Source organism: Pleurodeles waltl, chromosome 8 (genome assembly GCF_031143425.1).
Source record: "Pleurodeles waltl isolate 20211129_DDA chromosome 8, aPleWal1.hap1.20221129, whole genome shotgun sequence".
Taxonomy (NCBI): Eukaryota; Metazoa; Chordata; class Amphibia; order Caudata; family Salamandridae; genus Pleurodeles; species Pleurodeles waltl.
In genome coordinates, this window is record NC_090447.1 from 24,046,370 (window position 1) to 24,068,332 (window position 21,963).

Below are 21,963 nucleotides of genomic sequence, written 5' to 3' on the forward strand. Positions count from 1 at the left end.
TAGGGAAGCTTGCACTACCTCCCCCCATGCTGTGTCTAGGTGGTGTGTTAGGGAAGCTTGCACTACCTCTGCCCATGCTGTGTCTGGGTGGTGTGTTAGGGAAGCTTGCACTACCTCCCCTCCATGCTGTGTCTAGGTGGTGTGTTAGGGAAGCTTGCACTACTTCTGCCCATGCTCTGTCTAGGTGGTGTGTTAGGGAAGCTTGCACCATATCTGTCCATGCTCTGTCTAGGTGGTGTGTTAGGGAAGCTTGCACTACCTCCCCCCATGCTGTGTCTAGGTGGTGTGTTAGGGAAGCTTGCACTACCTCTGCGCATGCTGTGTCTAGGTAGTGTGTTAGGGAAGCTTGCACTACTTCTGCCCATGCTCTGTCTAGGTGGTGTGTTAGGGAAGCTTGCACTACCTCTGCGCATGCTGTGTCTAGGTAGTGTGTTAGGGAAGCTTGCACTACCTTTGCGCATGCTGTGTCTAGGTAGTGTGTAAGGGAAGCTTGCACTACTTCTGTCCATGTGGTGTCTAGGTAGTATGTTAGGGAAGTGTGGCAAAAACACACATCACCCCAGTGGAGTTAATAAAATAAAATATAACCAATGGGAATTTTGTTTCGTAAACAATGTTTCGGACACAATATTTAGAGCAGAATAAATTTCTGACTACACTTTTCTGACACGCGACAGTATAAGCTTTAAAGCTACTCAAATACTCATATCAATACTTGAATTATTGTACTGCACTCATGTCCATTTTTAATGTACATATGTTGCATTATCCATGTTTCATTTCTTATCTGTGAAGCAATACAAACTATTGATACAACACAGCTCACTAACACTGTCATTATAGCACAGCTGCAATAAACAAGCCTTCCCAAACTTTGCACAGAGGATGTGGAAACCACTGTGCTAAACACCAAGCTTACGTCCCATTTCATCACTTTCTAACTTCAGGAATAAACTAAAAGTTCACTATTTATGGTAGCATAAGTCAATCACAGCTAAGGCATCTGTGCTCTTTCAACCAATAGGCACACGCCTTGAGATTTCTCACTTCTGAGACCCAATGCCCCCTTCATGCTCTTTCAACCAATTGACACATGCCTTGAGATTTGTCACTACCCTGAGCGTACCCCTCTTCATGTTCTTTCATCCAATGGGCACATGCCTTGAGACTTCCCAGACCCTCCCCCCTTCATGTTCTTTCATCCAATAGGCACACGGCTTGAGACTTCTTCCTTCCCAGACCCTCAGCATGTTCTTGTCTGTTTTGTAGAGTTGTTCCTCAGCTCCACACAACACTTCTCTGCTTCCTAGCTAGGTTTCTGCTTTATGAGTATTTCTATGTACAACTATACATAACTACAAGCAAGATGTTTCTAATTGTTTTCATTATTTAGTAAGATGGATGCAGTAGTACTGGTCATGTCAGTAGGAAGGCCTCACTGGCCACAGAGGCACAGTGACATGCAGTCGCCGTGGCCTCAGTGACCCCAATAATACAGAAAAGGCGCACAGTGCATGGGGCGAACAGGTGAAGGAGTGAGCAGAAGGACCATGGAAATGGAAATAAGGTGAGTTGCCTCCACTGGTCAGGCATCTTCTCTTACCTCCCACTGCCAATCACTGGAAAAAATGTCCTGCGCAATGTGGATTCGGTTCCAGGACACGGCCAGCGTCAGTTGATAGTCCCAGTTCTTGCTGCCAAGGCTTTGACTAGCTAAGAAAACAAAGAGGAGAATTCAAAATGTGAAGAAACCTTAGGGTGGACCTGTGGTAGGTCAAGATAACAACATTACAATGCTAAACAAGAAGCATCTTTGACTAGTCTGTTCATCTACACTAAGGAGGTATTGCTACCATTAGGTACTGTTTTAATATTAATTTCTGCCTCTTTCTCTTGCCATAGTTAGCAGCGATAGGACATTTATTGCCATGAGTGTTGCTTTTCATTTATCAGTAAAGTTCTTAAGCCTTTGCAGCTCTTTGAAATATTTGTGATGTTATAAATTTCTGGTTTGAAAGTGTATTAGTAATCATGTGTCTGCTTCAACTTTATTTAGATTATAATATTCAACATATTAACTTATATGAATAGAGAGTTCCACATGCCCAGCAGAGGCAGCCGCCATCTTTGTATGGCTAAGTGAGTATGGCTGCTCTTCTTTGTCTAGTGCTGGATGTTATATACATACACACACACACACACACACACACATACACACACACTCTCTCATACATACATGTGTGTGAATCCAAGCCTAATAAAAGTCCTCACCATATGTGGGGCTGAAGCCCTAAGGAGGTTAACTGAGGGTGTGGCTGTGTGCACTGCTCACCAAATACACCAAGCGGCCTGCTCTAATGGGCCTGGGCCTAAGAGCCACACTTAACCGCATAACAAAGGACACACAGGAAAAATCACTGCAGACTTTAGCAGTTGACAATATAAAGCCTGAAAGCTCCTACTCAGAAGTTATACTATCAAAACTAAAAACACATGATTGTGCTGGATTACAGGTTTCAACTTTTGCTGGCTAATGAAAGACCCCAACTGGATTTCACCCATACAAAATGTCCATAAAACTATAGTAGCTTAAAGCCCGAATACACCAAATATAGGTGACTCTCTTAGCTTAGTTTAGTTTTTATTCCTCACCCCAATCCTTACACCTTGAGGGCGATGAGCGTCTGACTGCCTCCTATTTAAAACAAAAATATCTCATTATTTCATTTATTATCTGATCCCCCCCTCCCAGGTAATGTCTAGGAGCGCCTCTGTCTTCTAGCACCTTATTATTTTTCCTGTTGCTTTAAATGCAAGGTCTTGTGTGTGGTGGTAAATCACCTGCAACCTACAGAAACTAGGGGGCTGAGTTAACAGCCCCTAGCGCCTCCTTGCACCACATTAGAGTCATTTTTTTCATGCTAATGTGGCCCAATGAGGTCAAAATCGCCGCACCAAATTTACAAAGTCGTGCAATGCATGTATTGTGCCACTTTGTAACCTTTTGCGCAACATTATGCCTGTGCCAGGTATAATGTATACAACGGAGGTGTTCCACCGTGAGGGGGACTGAAAAACTGGTGCAAAGAAATCCAAAAGATTTCTTTGCATCATTTTTTTCAGCACTTTTAACACCTGCTCAGAGCAGGCATTAAATAAAAAGGAGGCACACCATTGCATACAATGAGCCTCAATGGGCTTTGCAGGATTAACATCAAAAACATTTACGCTAGTCCTGCAACTCTTCGAAGTAGCATAAAATGTTTTGACACTAGTTCCCCTAACTACAGCCATGGTGTGCCATATCTTAAGTACCTCCAGATGAGTGATATTTCGGAGGGTGGTTCCACGTCTGTGCATTAGCCCTCTATATACATGGTCTCCAGCTCTGTACTGAGGGAGGAGGGGTGACTGGCAGTGTGGGCAAAGCTAGGCCAATAGTCCCTGTCTACCTCAGGCATTTCCTGCAACATCTGCCTACATTTACAAGGACCCACATCTCCAAGGCTGTGGGAGTGGATAGGTTCTCCATCCAGTGGCACCAGACCCCTTTTTATATCTCCTCCATGACCCCTTTCCAATGGGGATTTGCTGAGGATTAAGAGATCTTTAATCACTTTGGCAGCCCCTGTCTGGTTTCCTATCTTCTTGGATATGTCAGTGTAGCAAGAATGGGTCTGTCCCATCTTCTCCTCTTCACTCTGATGGCCCCTTTCCCTCCCCAGACACCACTCCAAATCCATCTGACAATCAACCACCTCTCTACAAGGAGGGCTACTCTGAGAAGGCAGCACAGACTTTTAATTTACCATTGTAGATGCCCCTTCCCCAACGTTCCATGCTCACCACTAGATTGTCACTTCCTGTGGGCCGAAGTTCTCCATCTGCCTCACTGACATGTGACTTTGCGAATTGAGTACTGGGATTGGTTTCTGTCCTCCATTCCTTTGCTCTTGTTTCCACTACTTGGGGTGGATTTAGTGGCCCCTTTTGTTGTACACATTAACAATATACCAAAAGCAGCACACACATGTAGGAGGCTGGCCTGGCTTATAGTGGGTACCAGATGGTACTTACACCTTGTGCCATGTGCAGTTATCCCCTATTAGTAGATTAGTAGTGTTCTAGCAGCTTAGGCTGATAGAGGTAGCCATAGCAGAGCAGCTTAGGCTGAACTACGAGACATGCAAAGCTCCTACTATACCACTTATATCACATAGCACTATATCATAAGAATCACAATACTCATAGTTACTAAAATTAAAGGTACTTTATTTTAGTGACAATGTGACTAAAATATGACAGAGGATATACTCCCTTAGGAGGTAAGTAAAATACACAAAATATACACACAAACCAAAATCAGGTAAGTAAACAGTTAGAAAAGTAGTGCAAACACTGTAGAATACAATAGGATGCAATAGGCCTAGGGGCAACACAAACCATATACTAAGAAAGTGGAATGCAAACCACTTAGGGACCCCTGGCCTAGTGCAGTGTGTAGAGGGTCACTGGGAGAGTAAGAAAACACTAAGGGTGTCCAAGATACCCCACTCCAAGACCCTGAAAAGTAGGAGTAAAGTGACCCTACTTCCCCAGAAACACACTAAAGTCATGATAGGAGATTCTGCAAAGACCACAACTGACTACAAAGCACTGAAGATGGATTCCTGGACCTGAGGACCAGTAAAGGAAGGGAACCAAGTCCAAGAGTCACGAAAGTGTCCAGTGGGGGCAGGAGCCCACTAAACCCCGGATGAAGGTGCAAACTGGCTGCCTCTGGGTGGAAGAAGCTGAAGATTCTGCAACAACGGAAGGTGCCAGGAACTTCTCCTTTGCACAGAAGTTGTCCCACGGTGTGCTGGAGGATGCAGAGTTGTTTCTTTGGAGAAAGAACGCAAACAAACCTTGCTAGCTGCAAAGGTCACAGTTGAAGAAAAAGGGTGCTGCCCGGGCCCAACAAGGACCAGGAGGATGCCGCTTGGACGAGGAGACAGAGGGGGCCCACAGCAACACAGAGAGCCCATGCACAAGAAGGCAGCACCCGCAGAAGTACTTGATCACAGGTTCAAGAAAACTGAGCACGGCGGTCGTGTCAACACTACAAAGGAGAGTCCCACGAAGCCGAAGGTCAACTCAGTGAGTTGAGCAATACAGGACGGAGTGCTGGGAACCTGGGCTGTGCTGTGCATGAAGGAATCCTTGCAAAAGTGCACAAAAGCCCTAGCAGCTGCAGTTCACGCAGTATACAGGATTGCTGTCTGGCGAGGGGAGGCAAGGACTTACCTCTGCCAAATTTGGACAGAAGGACCACTGGACTGTCGGGGTCACTTGGATCCAGCTCCTGTGTTCCAGGGACCAAGCTCATCATGATGAGAGGGGACCCAGAGGACCGGTGAAGCAGAAGTTTAGTGCCTGCGGTAGCGGGGGGAAGACTCCGTCAACCCACGGGAGATTTCTTCTTGGCTTCCAGTGCAGGGTGAAGGCAGACAGCCCCCAGAGCATGCACCACCAGGAAACAGTCAAGAAAGCCGGCAGGATTAGGTCCTACAATGTCGCTGGTAGTCTTCTTGCTAATTTGTTGCAGTTTTGCAGGCGTCCTGGAGCTGTCAGCGGTTGATCCTTGGCAAAAGTCGAAGAGGGAGATGCAGATGAACTCTGGTGGATTCTTGCAAGTCGTTATCTGAGGAATAGCCCACAGGAGAGATCCTAAATAGCTCTCAGAGGAGAATTGGCCACCTAGAGAGGTAAGCACCTATCAGGAGGGGTATCTGACGTCACCTACTGGCACTGGCCACTCAGAGGCCTTCATTGTGCCTTTACACCTCTGGATTCAAGAAGACAGAGGTCTGGGACACACTGGAGGAGATCTGGGCACCACCCCTGGGGTGGTGATGGACAGGGGAGTGGTCACTCCCCTTTCCTTTGTCCAGTTTCGCGCCAGAGCAGGGGCTGGGGGATTCCTGAACCGCTGTAGACTGGCTTATGCAAGAAGGGCACCATCTGTACCCTTCAAAGCATTTCCAGTGGCTGGAGGAGGCTACTCCTCCCCAGCCCTTAACACCTATTTCCAAAGGGAGAGGGTGTAACACCCTCTCTCAGAGGAAATTCTTTGTTCTGCCTTCCTGGGACTGGGCTGCCCAGACCCCAGGAGGGCAGAAGCCTGTCTGTGGGTTGGCAGCAGCGGTAGCTGCAGAGAAAACCCCAGAGAGCTGGTTTGGCAGTACCCGGGACCCATAGTGAAGCCCTGGGGATGCATGGGATTGGCACCCCAATACCAGAGTTGGCATGGGGGGACAATTCCATGATCTTAGACATGTTACATGGCCCTATTCGGAGTTACCATTGTGAAGCTACACATAGGTATTGACCTATATGTAGTGCACGCGTGTAATGGTGTCCCTGCACTCACAAAGTCCGGGGAAATTGCCCTGAACTATGTGGGGCACCTTGGCTAGTGCCAGGGTGCCTCACACTTAGTAACTTTGCACCTAACCTTCACTAAGTGAAGGCTAGACATATAGGTGACTTATAAGTTACTTAAGTGCAGTGTAAAATGGCTGTGAAATAACGTGTGCGTTATTTCACTCAGGCTGCAGTGGCAGCCTGTGTAAAGATGTGTCTGAGCTCCCCATGGGTGGCAAAAAAAATACTGCAGCCCATAGGGATCTCCTGGAACCCCAATACACTGGGTATCTAGGTACCATATACTAGGGGATTGTAAAGGTGTTCCAGTGTGCCAATTGAAATTGGTAAAAGTGGTCACTAGCCTACAGTGACCATTTTAAAGGCAGAGAGAGCATAAACACTGAGGTTCTGATTAGCAGAGCCTTGGTGACACAGTTAGTCACTACACAGGGTTACACATTCAGGCCACAAACTATGAGCACTGGGGTCCTGGCTAGCAGGGTCCATGTGAGACAGGCAAAAACAAACTGACATGCATGTAGAAATGGGGGTCACATGCCAGGTAAGATGGTACTTTCCTACATTACACCATTGTTCTTTGAAGTAAATTTGACACCTCATCTAATCAATGGAGCTCAGAACAGAGATAATCAATTGTCATACATTTTGAATATGTCATATTTGTGGATGTCCACCTCACAGCCCTGCTCAGGGCCGAATTGCATTCAGTAGCAAGTCTCAATTAATCTGACTAAAAGACCCCCTACACTGTAGGTCCTACACTGGCCACCTATCCAAGCCTGGATCCAACTCAGACTCTGCTGTCTGGTCCATAAAGCCACCCTCTACAAAACCACTCTCTACGCAGACCTAATTACTATCTCTGGAGAGGGCTCAGAAGGAGAGACTTGCTGCTGCTGGAAGCACTGAAGTTCAAGTCCAAACTAATTCTTCTCAGAGAAGCCACCGCTTCCTGAAACTCCCTCAAGTCCAGACTAGGAACACATATGCCGCCTTACCTTCAGGAAATGCTTCCAAGCCCATCTACTTAAAACATTCCTTCCCTAAGTTAAGAGTACCTAGTTATGGACAAAACTAGATCACTCAACATATAACAATTCATAACTAATATAGTGTGGTTTACTGTTCTCAACTTTGTTCTGCTATTTAACTAACAGTCCATCCTCTTGTACCCTATTCTCAGTTAGAACATTTCATTGTAAAATGCCCTTCATCTATTCTGGTCCAGTTCTGCTATATAAATGGTTAAAATAAAATATCAGTTTCTTAGACAGTGTGTTGCTTAATTCTCTCCCACCCCAATCTAGATAGGAGATCATAAGTCTATAGAAGTGCAGGAAGTCCTTGTGGCCCTAAAGTCTGTGCAACCGCACAAAGCCTGGGGTCCAAATGGGCTTACAGCAACCTTTGCCAAGGAATTTACCTCCTTAATGGTCTGTTTAACGCCTGAGGAGACATGAGGGTCATGCCCACTAAACAAGTGGCTGCTGGCAGGTTAATAAAAAAAAAAAAAGGAAAGACCCTGAGCTCTATAAGTTACATAGGTCCATTGCAATACTAAATACTGACGATGACATCTTTACCAAGGTGCTCATGAGTAGATCAGACAAGATCTTACCAGCCCTACTGGAACCAGGCAAGGTGGGCTTTGTGCAGGGCAGAGAGGGCTCACATAACACCTGCAAAGAGCCCGTTGTGGTGGAAATGGCCCATTGGAGATGAATCCCAGACGTCCTTGTTGCTTCTGATGCATGGAAAGCATTACATTAGGTGAGCTGGAAGCTAATGGTAGCTGTATTGCTGAAACTGGGCTAAGCCCAAAAATAAGCGAGTGGATCCTATTAAACTATCAATCTCCAGAAGCATTGATCAGACTAGCAGTGTAAACTCAGAGAAGATGCAGCTTCAGAGGGTAATAAGGCAGGGGCATCCACTGGTACCATCTTTCTTTGCCCTTGTGATAGAATCTCTGGCGGCCCACACACAGACAACCAATGGAAGGCATGGAACAGAAAAGTAGCCCATTTGTTGAAGTACTTGTCTCTCGCATAGAGCATGAAGATTCATTTGACTGTTTTGAGAAGTTTGACAAATTGTCAGGTTTAAAAGTAAACAAAGGTAAATCCAAGATCCCATGTATCCCAACACAGAGAGAGCAGGAACCTGCTGCAAAATACCTAGCCCAGTGAAATGGTCCAAAACATCAATTAGATATCTACAGGTCCATATTACTAAGACTCTTGGGAGGTAGGAGAAGGCTAATTGGCCAGAAGTAAGACCACCAATAAATTCAGATTTGACCAAGTGGCACATGCCATATATATCATGGATTAGGCGTATTTAATTTTTAAAATGTATGGTTGTATGTAAGGAAACCTGTTCCGGTTAAACTTTCTGCACAAACCTACTTCTCAATTTTTTTAACTGAATGACATTCCTAAGAGGTTTAATCCATTCTGGTGACTATATTTCATGTCGAAACCCTCTATCTATCATCCTTTTTCTCTCCATCTTCCCTCTCTTCATGACTCTTCATGACCACAACTGCTTCTCCCTCCATCCCCTTAGCATTATTTTTTTTCTTTACACCTGTCCTCTACTCCTGCCTATACCCTCATACATTTACTCAACCAGTAACGTTTTACTTCCACCGCTACCTATACCCTAGTGTATCTACCCCATCTATGTTCTTGAACCTAAACTGCTACAGAAGTCCTTCTACCTATACCCTATTTCTACTCTACCATACCCCTGTTCTGCTACAACTGCCCATATCCTCGCAACTATACCCATACGTTTATCCCAGTTTCCATAGCCCACTCTATACCCTCATTTCTTTACCCAGTTCTAGCACTCCAGCACCTTCAGCCTAGTACCTATACCTCTAAGAAAATCTGGTAATTTTAAGCCGTAATGCAACCCACACCTATGCCATATTACCTGAACCCCTACATATACCTCTTTACTACTATCCCTACCTATACCCATGGACCTTTACCACTGCCCATACCTAGTTTCTCGACTTCATGTCTGTAGGAAGCTGGCTCTGTATGTACTATATCAAAATGAGATATAGTGTGCAGAGTCCAAGGGTTCCCCAAGAGGCTTGACAGAGGCAATAATAGATAATACTAATGCTCTATTTGTGGTAGTGTGGTCGAGGAGTTAGGCTTATCAGAGGGTAGTGTTAAGCATTTGTTGTACACACACAAGCAATAAGTGAAAACACACACTCAATGACTTAACTCCAGACCAATAGGTTTTTATATAGAAAAATATTATTTTGTTAATTTTTTTCTAGAACCACAAGATTCATTTAGCAGGTAAGTACATTAAATGAAAGGTACTTTACATAGTAATACTTAGAACTTTGAATCGAATCAACAATGTACAGAATTTTCTTTAAAATGGCAAAAAGCTATTTTAAAAGTGGACAGTGCAATTTTCAACAGTTCCTGGGGGAGGTAAGTAAAGTACAGTTTTTGAGGTAAGTAACTAACTTAAGGGTTCAGTCTCAATAGATAGCCCACCATTGGGGGTTCAAGATAACCCCAAACACCCAGCACCAGCAACACTGGGCTGGTTAGGTTGACAGGTCAAACAGGAGCCAAATTAACGTGGGCGCCTAAGGAGACAGGTGGTACTCTGGTTCCGGTCTGCTTGCAGGTAAGTACCCGTGTTGTCGGAGGGCAGATAATGGGGGTTTGAAGGAGCACTGGAGGGGCCCCAAGTAGGCACAAAAACCACACCGTCAGCGGCACAGGGGCGGCCGGGTGAAGTGTGCAAACAGGGCATCGGGTTCCCAATGGAACTCTATGGAGGGACCCGGGGGTCACTTAGGCGCTGCAGGCAGGGCAAAGGGGGACTTCTCGGGCCAGCCACTAACAGGGCAAGGGTGAAGGCCGCCTGCTCATCGTTGCTGCTCTTGGTTTCTCTCGGGCCTGAGGGCTGCGGGTGCAGTGCTTCTCCAGGCGACGGATATCTTCGTCCCAGGCAGTCGTGGTCAGGGGGGTCCTCAAGATTCCCTCTGAAAGGCGTCATCATGGAGTTCTAAAGAGATGTCAGCCCAGGGTGGACACGCAGTCGGAATCGCCTGGGGATCCTCTCTGGCTAGCTGGTTTCTCTGGACACAGGCCAGGGGCGTCGGGTGCAGAGTAGTTTTGGACTCACGCTTTTGAGGTGAGAGTCCCTTTAAAGATGGTTTCTTTGTCTTCTTGTTGGACAGGTCCGCTGTCCACAGGAGTTTCTTCGTCCTCGGTGATGCAGACAGTCCCCTGGAGGCTTTTCAGGGGTCCTGCAGAACGTGTTGCTTCTTCTTGTGCAGCTTTTTGAAGCAAGAGAGGGGCAGGTAGGGCTGGGGACGAGTCAGTTTTCTCCTTCTCTTCTCTGGGGGATTTTCAGCTCAGCAGTCCTTCTTCTTTCTTGAGGTCATCATGAATCTGAACAGCTGGATTCAGGGTTGCCCCTAAATACTCAATTTAGGGGTGTGTTTCAGGTCAGGGGGCAGTAGCCAATGGCTACTGTCCCTGAGGGTGGCTTTGCCCTCCCTGTGCCCACTCCCTTTGGGGAGGGGGACACATCCCTATCCCTATTAGTCCTAATCCTCCAACACAAGACAGAGGATTTTTCAAGGAGAGGTCACTTCAGCTCTGGACACCTTAGGGGTGGTCCTCGCTGAGGGGGTGACTCCTCCTTGTTTTTCTCATTATCCCATTATCCTTCTGGACTTGCTGCCAAAAGTGGGGGCTTGTCAGGGGGGTGGGCATCTCCACTGGCTGGAATGCCCTGGGGCACTGTAACTGTCACGACTCACGTGCTGCTTGCGCCTGGAATTTGCAGATCTGGTGGCGTGGATCTTCAATGTTCGACTTTGGCCCAAAAAGGGGCGACTCTTTCTGGTAGCCACGGTGCTGTAGGCAATGGAGACGCCAAGAACAGACCGTGCCCTTCAGAAAATAGCGCCAGAGGGAAAAAAACCCTTAGGAAAAGGGGAAAAACCTCCAAACAGGAAGATTCCTGGAAAAAACAAGAACAAACAAACAGGAATCCAAAAGGAGCAAAGGTCAGGAAACACAGAATGCTGAAATCCAGAACCAAAAGGGGAGGAAATCAGGAGCGAAGACACTAACTGAGCAGAAAGTGTTGCAGCGCAAGGAAATGAAGAAAACACAGCCCTTATATACCAAAAGACAGGAAGTGACCCACAGGAAGTAAAAGGACACCATATTAGACAGGGAGAGGTACATAGAACAAAACAGAATAGAAACCATAGAGAATAGGGAACAATGAATGCTGGGAAGAGAAAGGTAACCTGGGAAGGGAAGAAGACATAAAAAAGTACAACAAAAAGACCCCAGAAAGAAGAAAAGAAAGAGGACAAGAAGGAAGAAAGAAGAACAGGTAAGGGGGGTCAGGAGACCCCAGCAAGGCGGTGGAAAACGATAGAGCGAGGCCCCATGCAATGCCTGGGGCCTCGAAAAGTGCATGAAAGGCTGGGGGCGCGCCGCGTTTTAGAAACGCGCTGTGCGGCCCCAGCCGAACGCCCGGCTTGTGCCGAACATTCGGCTCGCGCCGCACCACGCGGCGCGACAGTAACACTAGGCCTGAGCCTTTGAGGCTCACTGCCAGCTGTTACAGTTCCTGGAGGGGGAGGTGTGAAGCACCTCCACCAAGGACAGGATTTGTTTCTGGCCACAGAGTGCACAAAGGCTCTCACCCCATGTGGTCAGAAACTCGTCTGGAAGGGGCAGGCTGGCACAGACTGGTCAGTCTTACACTATCAGTTAGGCTAACATACAGAGGGCATCTCTAAGATGCCCTCCGTGTGCATTTCTCAATACATTCCACACTGGCATCAGTGTGGGTTTATTGTGCTGAGAAGTTTGATACCAAACTTCACAGTATTCAGTGTAGCCATTATGGCGCTTTGGAGTTTGTAATGACATACTCCCATACCATATACTCAGAATGGCTACCCTGCACTGACAATATCTAAGAATTGACTTAGACACTGTAGGGGCATCGTGCTCATGCAGCTATACCCTCACCTGTGGTATAGTGCACCCTGCCTTAAGGCTGTAAGGGCTGCTAGAGGGGTGACTTACCTATGCCACAGCCAGTCGTTGGTGGGCATGGCACTCTGAGGGGAGTGCCATGGCGACTTTGTCTTTTCTCCCCACCAGCACACACAAGCTCCAAGGCAGTGTGCATGTACTGAGTGAGGTGGTCCCTTAGGGTGGCATAATACATGCTTCAGCCCTTAGGGACCTCCCCTGGCCACAGGGTGCTTGGTACATGGGGTACCTTTTATAAGGGACTTAACTGTGTGCCAGGGCTGTGCCAATTGTGGAAACAAAGGTACAGTTTTATGGAAAGAACACTGGTGCTGGGGCCTGGTTAGGAGGGTGCCAGCACACTTCCAATCAAAGCTGGCATCAACACTAGGCAAACTGTGTGGGGGGTGACCATGCCAACAGTGGCATTTTCCTACAATGTCTATATGCCCGTGTGTCTACAATGCACTGTACACCTTTCTATCTATACCATTCTATTCCTTCCCTACCTATACCCTTAACCTTGAAGCTCTACGCTTGTCATCACCCATCTGCTCCTACCTTGACCTTAGCATCTCTATTGCTATCTACACTTAGTGCTTCTAACCTGGCCATTCTACCTCAATCAATGTCTATTTCTGCTACATCTGTTGTACCCTTTTCCACCATCTCTACTTATCTGCTAGTACTTATACCACTGTCTAAACCTAGTCTACGCCTGTGTGTATGAACTGGACTAGTTACTGGGGTCTCAAAGATTTCACTTAGATGGCAATGAATTTATGAGAATAGTTCGAATTGCCAGCATTTAACATCTGGCATTCAAAAACATGAAGTCAAAGTTATTTTCTTTTGAATAGAGTTCATTTGCTGAAGGTTGCTTAAAATTGAAAAACCTGCAACTGTGATGGCTTTTAAGGTCCAGAAATTAAAAAAAAAAAACAAAGCCAATACGTTTCACAACTTTTACCAAGTATAATGTGTCGCTGCTTCAGGGCTTCGAATCCTGCAGACATGTTTGATCCTTGAATTAATCTTTTTTTTAGTGGAATTGCATGGCCCCAGGGGCAACCTTATTTGGTCACTGATTCTCCAGTATCAGTTTCTGTAGATTAGTTGTCCACTGAGACACTATGTTTGGGAAGAAGGCTTACATGCCAAACACATGCATGGAGATGGACAGTTATCAGGCTCTTGCTTCAACACCAATGCAAGTTGAGCTGATAATAATACTGATCCTACTCCTGATGAAGATGGCGATGATGATGGTAACAATGTTATTGTTATTATCATTACTACTCTTATTGTTATTATTGTTTGTTCAAATAAAGCATTGCTTTTTATTATAATGAATGCTCACAATTACAAAGTGTTATGTGACATACGTTTTCCTGAAACTGAGACAACACAGTTGGGACTTTAGCATCCGAGGAAGAGTTGAGGGGCTTCAACATTGACAGCTCTGATCTCAGGATGCGTTTAATGGACGGTCCGAACCTCTAGCGGGACGTGGCTTGTCAAGCGTCAAGCCCAAGGTTACATTGGTTCATAGTTGTGATACAGGGTGCTAAGGGTCATGGACTAGTCCCTTTGTGTGAAATGCACAGAACCTTAGATTTAATGTGCTGTTAACTGATGGCCAAAGCCAACACTGTGTTCATATGCTTTGTGTGATTGTTCTTTGGCATTCTTGCTACTGTGTCCTGCAGATGTTGCTGCTTAGTAGTGCACCGCCATATAAAAGCTGGCAGAGACGGTGTGCAGGGGGCCCCATTGGTAATTGCCATCCGTACTTCAGGATGCCACAGGACCGCGCAGTGAGGTGGTTCTCACCAGATCTTTTTACTAATGGTTGATAAATAAAGGACCTGAGGAGATGGTGTATTGTGAGCCTGACAGGCTCGAATTGTTCACACTGAAGGCACTTTATTCAGGACGGTGATCACATGTTACTTGTTTCTTCTAAACTGAGACAGCAATGCACTGTGTAGGTGCTCGGCAGTCTATAACTGAGTGCTTTGGGGAGCACAGGCTTCTGAAAGGGCTTTACATTTGTATGAACTGCCTGCTTCCAGGGATGTTAAGATTAGTTTTATTCATGACATCTTAATCAGTGTTTATATTCTTATGTTTCTAAATTGTTAACCTGCGTGCGTGGCTTTTATCAACGAAATAACAATGAACAGCACTGACAATATTTGTGTCCTGAAACATTTTAACACATTCTATTAACGTACGAAAGCTAATGTGATAAATAAAACGATTTACAATTATCTGTGGCATCAGCAGGCAGCTTCCAAGGACAGGACAAGGTCACCAGTAACTGAAGGGAGTGGTGATGCTTTAGGAGAGATGCAGGCACTGGAGGGGTCTGTGCACTCTCACTGGGCCCTGGAAGGCTGTTCACATCAATATCAGTCTTTCATTGCAGACTTCACACTGATCCCCTGCCCTCGTTCCCCTTTCATGGCTGCTCTTCAACTGTCTGGGGAGTCCAATGCCATCAATAACCGAGATTCATTGTCCAAAGACATGGCATGGCCTTCTCTAACACCTACTTGGAAAATGGAGTCTTTATGTTATAGCCTTGCAGTTAATTGCAGTGGGAATAGCAATTTTAATCCTTCCGAAGGGCAACGCTTTCCCTACTTGTGCACCGATTAGAGTGGGAATAACAAATGTAGCCCCTTCAAAGTCAAACTCTTTCCCTGCAGTAGTACAGAATGCAGTAGGAATAGTAAGCGTAGAACCCTCCAAAGTCCAAGGTCTGAGGTCCAAAGGAAAGATCTGAATCTAGTTAAATACTCAGAATTTGTACTACTTGACAAGGAGTTGGAGGAGTTATCGTCACCGGTGGCCAACTACTTCCATGTGTTGATGTCATCCTGGTGATGAGAAGCTCGGGATTTTCAGGATGAAACTTTGGGAAATATGCAGCCATCCAGTTCTGTAGTGGCAGTCAACAGGGAGTTCAGAGGTGAGGTGGGGCATCTCTAAGTGATCTGTGCCTGCTTGTGTTGGTGTGGGTTAGCGCTTTAAAGCCAGATCTCTTGGCTCTGCTTTTAGATGAGGCGTGATGTGGTCGGCACTTTATTTCCCAGCTGGCTAACTCGCCTTGGTGGGGCAGCTGGATGTAGGAGCCACAGTTGGGAGGTGGGACAGGTATCTGTGGAAATGGGTGGTCATATTAATAGTATGAACAAGAAAAGAGGGTGATGCGGTGTGAGGCTGTAAAGTGTGGGATTGCGGAGATCTGGTGGTATGTTATACGTGTTTAGCTTGAAGGTCAGAGTGGAAGTGTTTCCTGCTGTCAAAATTTCAAAATGTTACCTCTGTAGCCTTCATACCAGGTACCCCTAGTAATCTGTGCTAGATGTGTCTCCTTTAGCCCTACTGGATCCTGTCTTTGTAATGGAATGCTTATGATGTCATCAAGAGTTTATTGTGGATTACAGTAAATTGGTGTTGTGTGCCTGGCCTTTAGGTGTCACAGGGTTTCTACAGAATAAACATCAACTTCATTCAAAGGTTTTCAGCATCCTTGTGTCATTTACCACAGTAGCATCCTACAATAAATGGTTCAGTGCTTTACATGGTCAGCCATTTCTTATGGAAGAATTCTTGCACTGAATGTTTTAGAGGCAGAGATGAATGGTCCCCTCTTGGGGCAGAAGTGATGGAAAAAGTATTGTGAAAGGGGATGTTTGACTGGCCCATAAAATGCACACAGGTTTCCTAGATTTGTATTTTTTTTAAAGTTAGAATATATTTTAATTTCTCCAAGAGAAGCATGCACTTCCGGAGAGATGAGCAAGAAAAACCAAGGCACAAGCAATCACCACAAACACAATGGAATGGCCATCTAGACTGGTGAAAGGGCTGAGAAGGGGATACTGTATCCTGAAGAAATCTGTGATGTCAAAGATGTTAAAAAGAAATGTGATCAACATGCCTGTCAACACTGGAGCATGAATTGTATAGGGATGCAGTTCTTGGAAGAGCTTGGAAAACACAGATGTCCGGATGATTCAATCACAAACGCATTTTACAGACACAGGGCCTGATTTAGACATTGGTGGACAGGACTATCTCCAGTGGGATTTAGATTTCCACAGACAGGATATCCATCACCTTTGTGACAAAGTAACCCATCCGCCAATACCTGAATCAGGCCCCTACTCCCTAAAAAAAGAGGAAAGGAAAGCCTCTGGAGGAATGAGTACATTACATTCTGACCAACAAACTAACTGAGCATTTCATGAAATATTCATATTGGAGGACTCATTCAGCAGATGAAGGAATTATTCACCTATGAGCTTCTAAACATCTTGCTAATAAAATACCACAAACCCAAGGTGGATTTCACTCCTAACCTATCCCCACAATCATTTATGCTCAACCAGCCATGCTATTCTCCTGCCAAACCTGGTCCTCCTACCCCTTCTTCCTTCTTTCCCACATACCCACCGCAAAGTTTGTAATCACTCAGGAAGCAAGATCAGCTGCACATTAGTAACACATCACTGCAGTGGGAGAGGTAGCAAGACAGGGGGAGGTAATATTACCCACACACCCAAAATGTGATCTACTTGATACTGAGTGATTATCAATCCAAAATAAATTGGATAAAGATGTAACAACAAATGGGCTTTCTCATGCTAATTTCTACGTTGCTTAAATATAGTCCTACTTATGAAAAATACAAAAATTGTAAGTTACAAAAAGACACATTTTCAATACTACATTTCAAGTAACCTGGAGGAGATGCCTGGCTTTATTTAGGTCAAAACGAAGTGTTAACCATATTGTGTTCGGTAAAAAGAATTACAGAACGACAAAAAGTTAAATTTCCTCTGGTATATTTCACTGTGTGTGCTGTACAAGTGGTACGCACAAAGAGTTTGAGACACCACTAACACAATCAGGGACAAAGAGGTGCTTACAGACTCAAAGATGTCTCCAACAAGAGAAAGATTCTAGAACAAGACAAGGTCTGCTCTTGTAATTTCTGTCATTAAATAAGAGAGAATTACTGGTAATGCATGAGTTGGAGCAACTCAAGGTAGCACTCCCTTTCAGAAGATGTGAAGTAGCAATGAAACATATGACAACTTCTGTACAGCTAGGGCTATAGATATACACTCCTGCTTCCACACACAAGTAAAACATGAGCACACTTGTAATAAACAGCAAGGGCACAAGAGACTCAAACAAGACAGCAGATCTGCCATGTGCAGCAGCCGCGACAACAATATTGGGCCTGGCTTAGGGGTGGGTTATAATGATGGCTTTTGCCAGAAATAGCAGAATCTTCATCTGCACAATGGACAACAAAACCTCCCTATCTGGAGTTCCTCCAAAGAGGCCCATTATGCCGGTGGAGCCTCAGCCCTCAGGGGTGTCAGAGTGTAATGGTGACTCTACCAGAAATGGGGGCAGGGTAGCCGACCCAATCTTAGGAGTGTGGTCTGCCACCATGAAAGGAGAATGTCATCAAAAGACACACGGTGGATTCTGAGACCCCCAACATGTTAGCATATTTGGGAACCAACGTTGCACCCATCATTTGTTGGTACACACTCCTCCATCCCCAAAGTGGAAACTAACAGAACGTCCACTGGCATTTTCAAAACCAAAGTAACTCTCCCCATGGCAGAGGCCACCACTGTACCAAGGAAACCCTGGCCAGCATGGTGGAAGAGTCCAAATGCTCAAGTATTACCACTGCCAGTGCTGTGGAGGACATACCTGCACTGCTTTGGTGGATGGCAGTTCTGTTGCCAATACTCCTAAACAGCCTCATATTGTGCTTATCCTTTTCCAAAGTCTCTGCTCAGCATGGGTCACTGGTGGACCATCCGTGCAATCCCTGCAGGGCCCCTGTGCCGAGGGCCATGGAGCGCCTGGGTGCCTGGCGAGGCACCGTTGTGATGTTACCAGGGTGCAGCGCCCATCACTCACCTTTCAGGAGAGCTTGGAGGATAGCCATGTCGATGTCACGAGCACCTTTGGAGTCTGCATTGAAAATGGTGAGCAGGTGACTCATGCCAACAATATCCCGGATCTAGGGAAGTTAAAGAAATACAGATGAGAAAAATGAGATGCAGTGATATCAGAGAGCGAACGGATGAGTGTAGTGAGTGAATGAGGATGCTGATGAGTAAGGATGTGCTTAACAGGTACATGCATAAGTGGGTAGGAAGTTGAGTGAGTGATGTGTTTATTGAGTGACTGGATGAGTGAGGGAACAGTGGCTGATTAAGAGATGTGCTTTGCGAGTGGGGTAGATGATGGAACAGATGAGTGCGTGAGGAAGTGGGTGGGTGAGTGGGGAATGTGTTTAATAAGTGAGTGGAGGAGTGAAACATGAGTAGGTGGTTGAGAGAATACTGTGCTTAACAAGTGAGCAGATACACAATCCACTAAACAATACTGCAGAGGTGCTGTATTCTGGTCACAATTAGACCCTCTAGATGGGTTTGGGGACACAGCGAAACTCCAAACTCTCTTTTGTAAATTACATACTCAAAATAGCATTACGAAACATGGGATAAAACTTTAAAATGTTTATTTCTAATACCAAAGCCTAGTGCATAAAATATGAACAGTAACCATACAGAATGGGAAAATAAATGCAAGATATATGACATGACCAGCAAACACAATATGAACAGTCCTAACATGATTAGTATGTTCCTAGCATTCTAACACTCTATCTTCCAAGCGCTTTGCAAGAATGTAGCAGAAGCAGAAAACAGCAAACCAATAAATCTTTTTTTTTATGACGGATCGCACAGCATACCTTCTCTCAGAAAGAAACATCTGCTTTGCTATTCTCTATCATGGATATTGCCTGAAAAATGATGACTAGTGCCGGGCTGAGGCCACTTCTCTGCACTACTCTCGGAAAAAGGAGTACAACCCGTCCTTTGGCACACACTTTGGGGGTTATTCTAACTTTGGAGGAGTGTTAATCCGTCCCAAAAGTGACGGTAAAGTGACTGATACCACCAGCCGTATTACGAGTTCCATAGGATATAATGGACTCGTAATACGGCTGGTGGTAAATCTGTCACTTTTCCGTCACTTTTGGGACGGATTAACACCTCCTCCAAAGTTAGAATAACCCCCTTTGTCATTTCGTATCTGAAAAGCATGAATAGTCCTTATGGCTTTTTTCTTTGGAGGTTGGATTTGAACTTAGTTCAGTTCGTGCCAACTGGTGTTAGGGTCATGTCAGTGCTTAATTTGTAAATAAAAACGTGCCAGTGCCCAAAGCCCTCCTCTTAAACACGCGGCTGCTGGAATTAAATGTGCAAGCACAGAATAGTGAGGCGGCGTAATCCTTAAGCCATCTCGGGACTCTTCAATCCATTTACAGGCACTCCCTCCCCCTTCAGCTCGCTCTAGCAGATTTCTGCTTTCTCCCTTTGTGACGCTTTTTCGTTTTCCCCTTCAAACGTCTTTCCCATATGTGTCTTTTGCTCGCAGCAAATGCTTGAGGCAGATGAATAAGCCCCGGCCCTCAAAAATAAGTGCCGGTGCTCAGCACCGGAAACAACAGGCACAAATTAAGCACTGGGTCATGTAGTCTCTATGATAATCAGGACTATTGGCTTTTGCTTTCGAGGCACTGGAAAGGTATGAGCATAGTCACTGTGTTGCTTCTTTGCTTTTGGTTTGGCACCTGATGATGATGAAGATGGGCATATGCACTGGAAGAGCTCTTGTAGATCCAGCGAATCCTAGGACAATGATATCTCTCCTGGGTCAGCTCATATTAGCATCCGCTGTTCAAGCATTGAGGCAGTTAGTGACCTGAACGTTGAAAGAGCAGCTTGCCCATGATATTGTGTATGTTTCATGAATGGAAACTGCAGTGTCTGGAAACAGGTTTGGTGCATTTGCAGTGGCTATAGCAGTTGTTTCACATTTATTGAACCCATTGGTGACAGTTCCAGCAGAACCTCCAGAGCAGTGTCCTGCAAACGGCTTATAATCAAAAGACGGGTCCCACTTGCAAAGCAGCTAACTTGCAAAAGGATAGAGCCCAGTGCTGTTCTAAGAAAGCCACCCCTACCCCAGGTAGAAGAGTGTGGTCTCCAGCCCTATTTCTCCTTGGGGTATTCCCATTCGTAAGTCCTGTTAGAGGTTGGACTGGTTTGTGGGAAAGTCCCCGGTCCTTTTTAACATGGAGACTCGGTGTTGATCTGCTTTGATAATAGCCTACTAATAGTCCAGACAACTCTAAAGTACCTTTGTAGTGGGTTCTGCTTGAACATGTTGTTGACTTTTTTTTACTTCAGAAGATTTAATTACGTTTTTAAAAAAAAGTGCCTGGATTAACAGACTAATATGTGAGTACAGGAATGAGAAATTATGATAGATCAGCAAAAAAACAAAGAGAGGCAGTGTAAGGTCAAATCAACATAAATGTAAGAGTAAGATTGTTTTCCCACAAGCAGGGAGTAACAATTACACTTATGCTTGAAGTATAATGAATGATGGTAGGAGCCGGACAGTAATGCAGGGTTACATCAGTACATGTGTCCTGTACTGGTGCAGCCGCTTAAGTAAAGCTAAGTTGAAGAGAGGGAAAGTGATAACATTGAACATACACAAACTGATGCTAGAACAAAAATACAATAAACACAGATGGATTCACTTATGGAGTACATTTATCATTATCAATGGTCAATACCTCCTTCCAGGTGTGTATCACAGATCTGTGTAAGGATCTGTGGCATTATAAGTAAAGAAGGATATGGCTCCCTAGTAGGGAGCCTACAAGAGTGAAATAGTTCATGGTGGTTTATTTACCTATAGAGAAGAGTGCAATATTTTCCATGGTGATACCTTCTATAGTAATTATTCAGTGTTGATGGTTCCTCTGGTGAAGCAAATCCCTACTCATCACGTGTGGACCAAAGGCTGCTCAGTGGTTTTCCATCCTGGCAGAATAGATTCCATCCTCAGTCACTCTTAGGAGTATGAGATGGTCATCTTTGCTGAACTGGCAATAAAGACACCCGCCGCGACTGATGGGGAGTAGGGTGCACAATCTACATTTAGGGCTTCTTTGTGTACAATTTAGCTGCATTCCAGGACAGGCGTTTATTATGGCAATCCAGTAACACAAGTTGAAGGTTTCCTGTGCACACCACATGTGATCTTGTCATGTATTGCTTATGTACCACAGCTAGGAGGTTTTTTTTTATTTGTTGTAGTAGGAAATTGCACAAAAGTGAGAAAATGGGTGAGTGACTGTGGCACATTCTGATGGATTTAAAAGAATACTGCATAACAAAAAGTAGGAAGAAGAAAAACCCAAGCAGAAAGTAACCTAGACTCAGACACAAAACCGTCAACCTTCCTCAGTTCCCCTCAATCTTACTACAAAACATGAGAAGCAGTGGTGACTACAAGTCGCCACCCTGGAGTGAGCTCCACAACCTGCCCACTAGGCATCACTGATCAATGC

General features: G+C 45.3%; 1 protein-coding gene across 1 annotated transcript in view; it reads right to left on the bottom strand.

The window, feature by feature from the left end:
- The window catches only part of LOC138249318 (transient receptor potential cation channel subfamily M member 2-like), a 369,646-nt gene that overhangs the window by 240,267 nt on the left and 107,416 nt on the right, over window positions 1-21,963 (bottom strand). The window contains exons 7-8 of the mRNA XM_069203277.1: window positions 18,444-18,546; window positions 1,604-1,713 (exon numbers count right to left, since the gene is read on the bottom strand). Of these exons, the coding sequence (XP_069059378.1) occupies window positions 1,604-1,713; window positions 18,444-18,546 (213 nt within the window). The remainder of the gene's footprint in view (window positions 1-1,603; window positions 1,714-18,443; window positions 18,547-21,963) is intronic.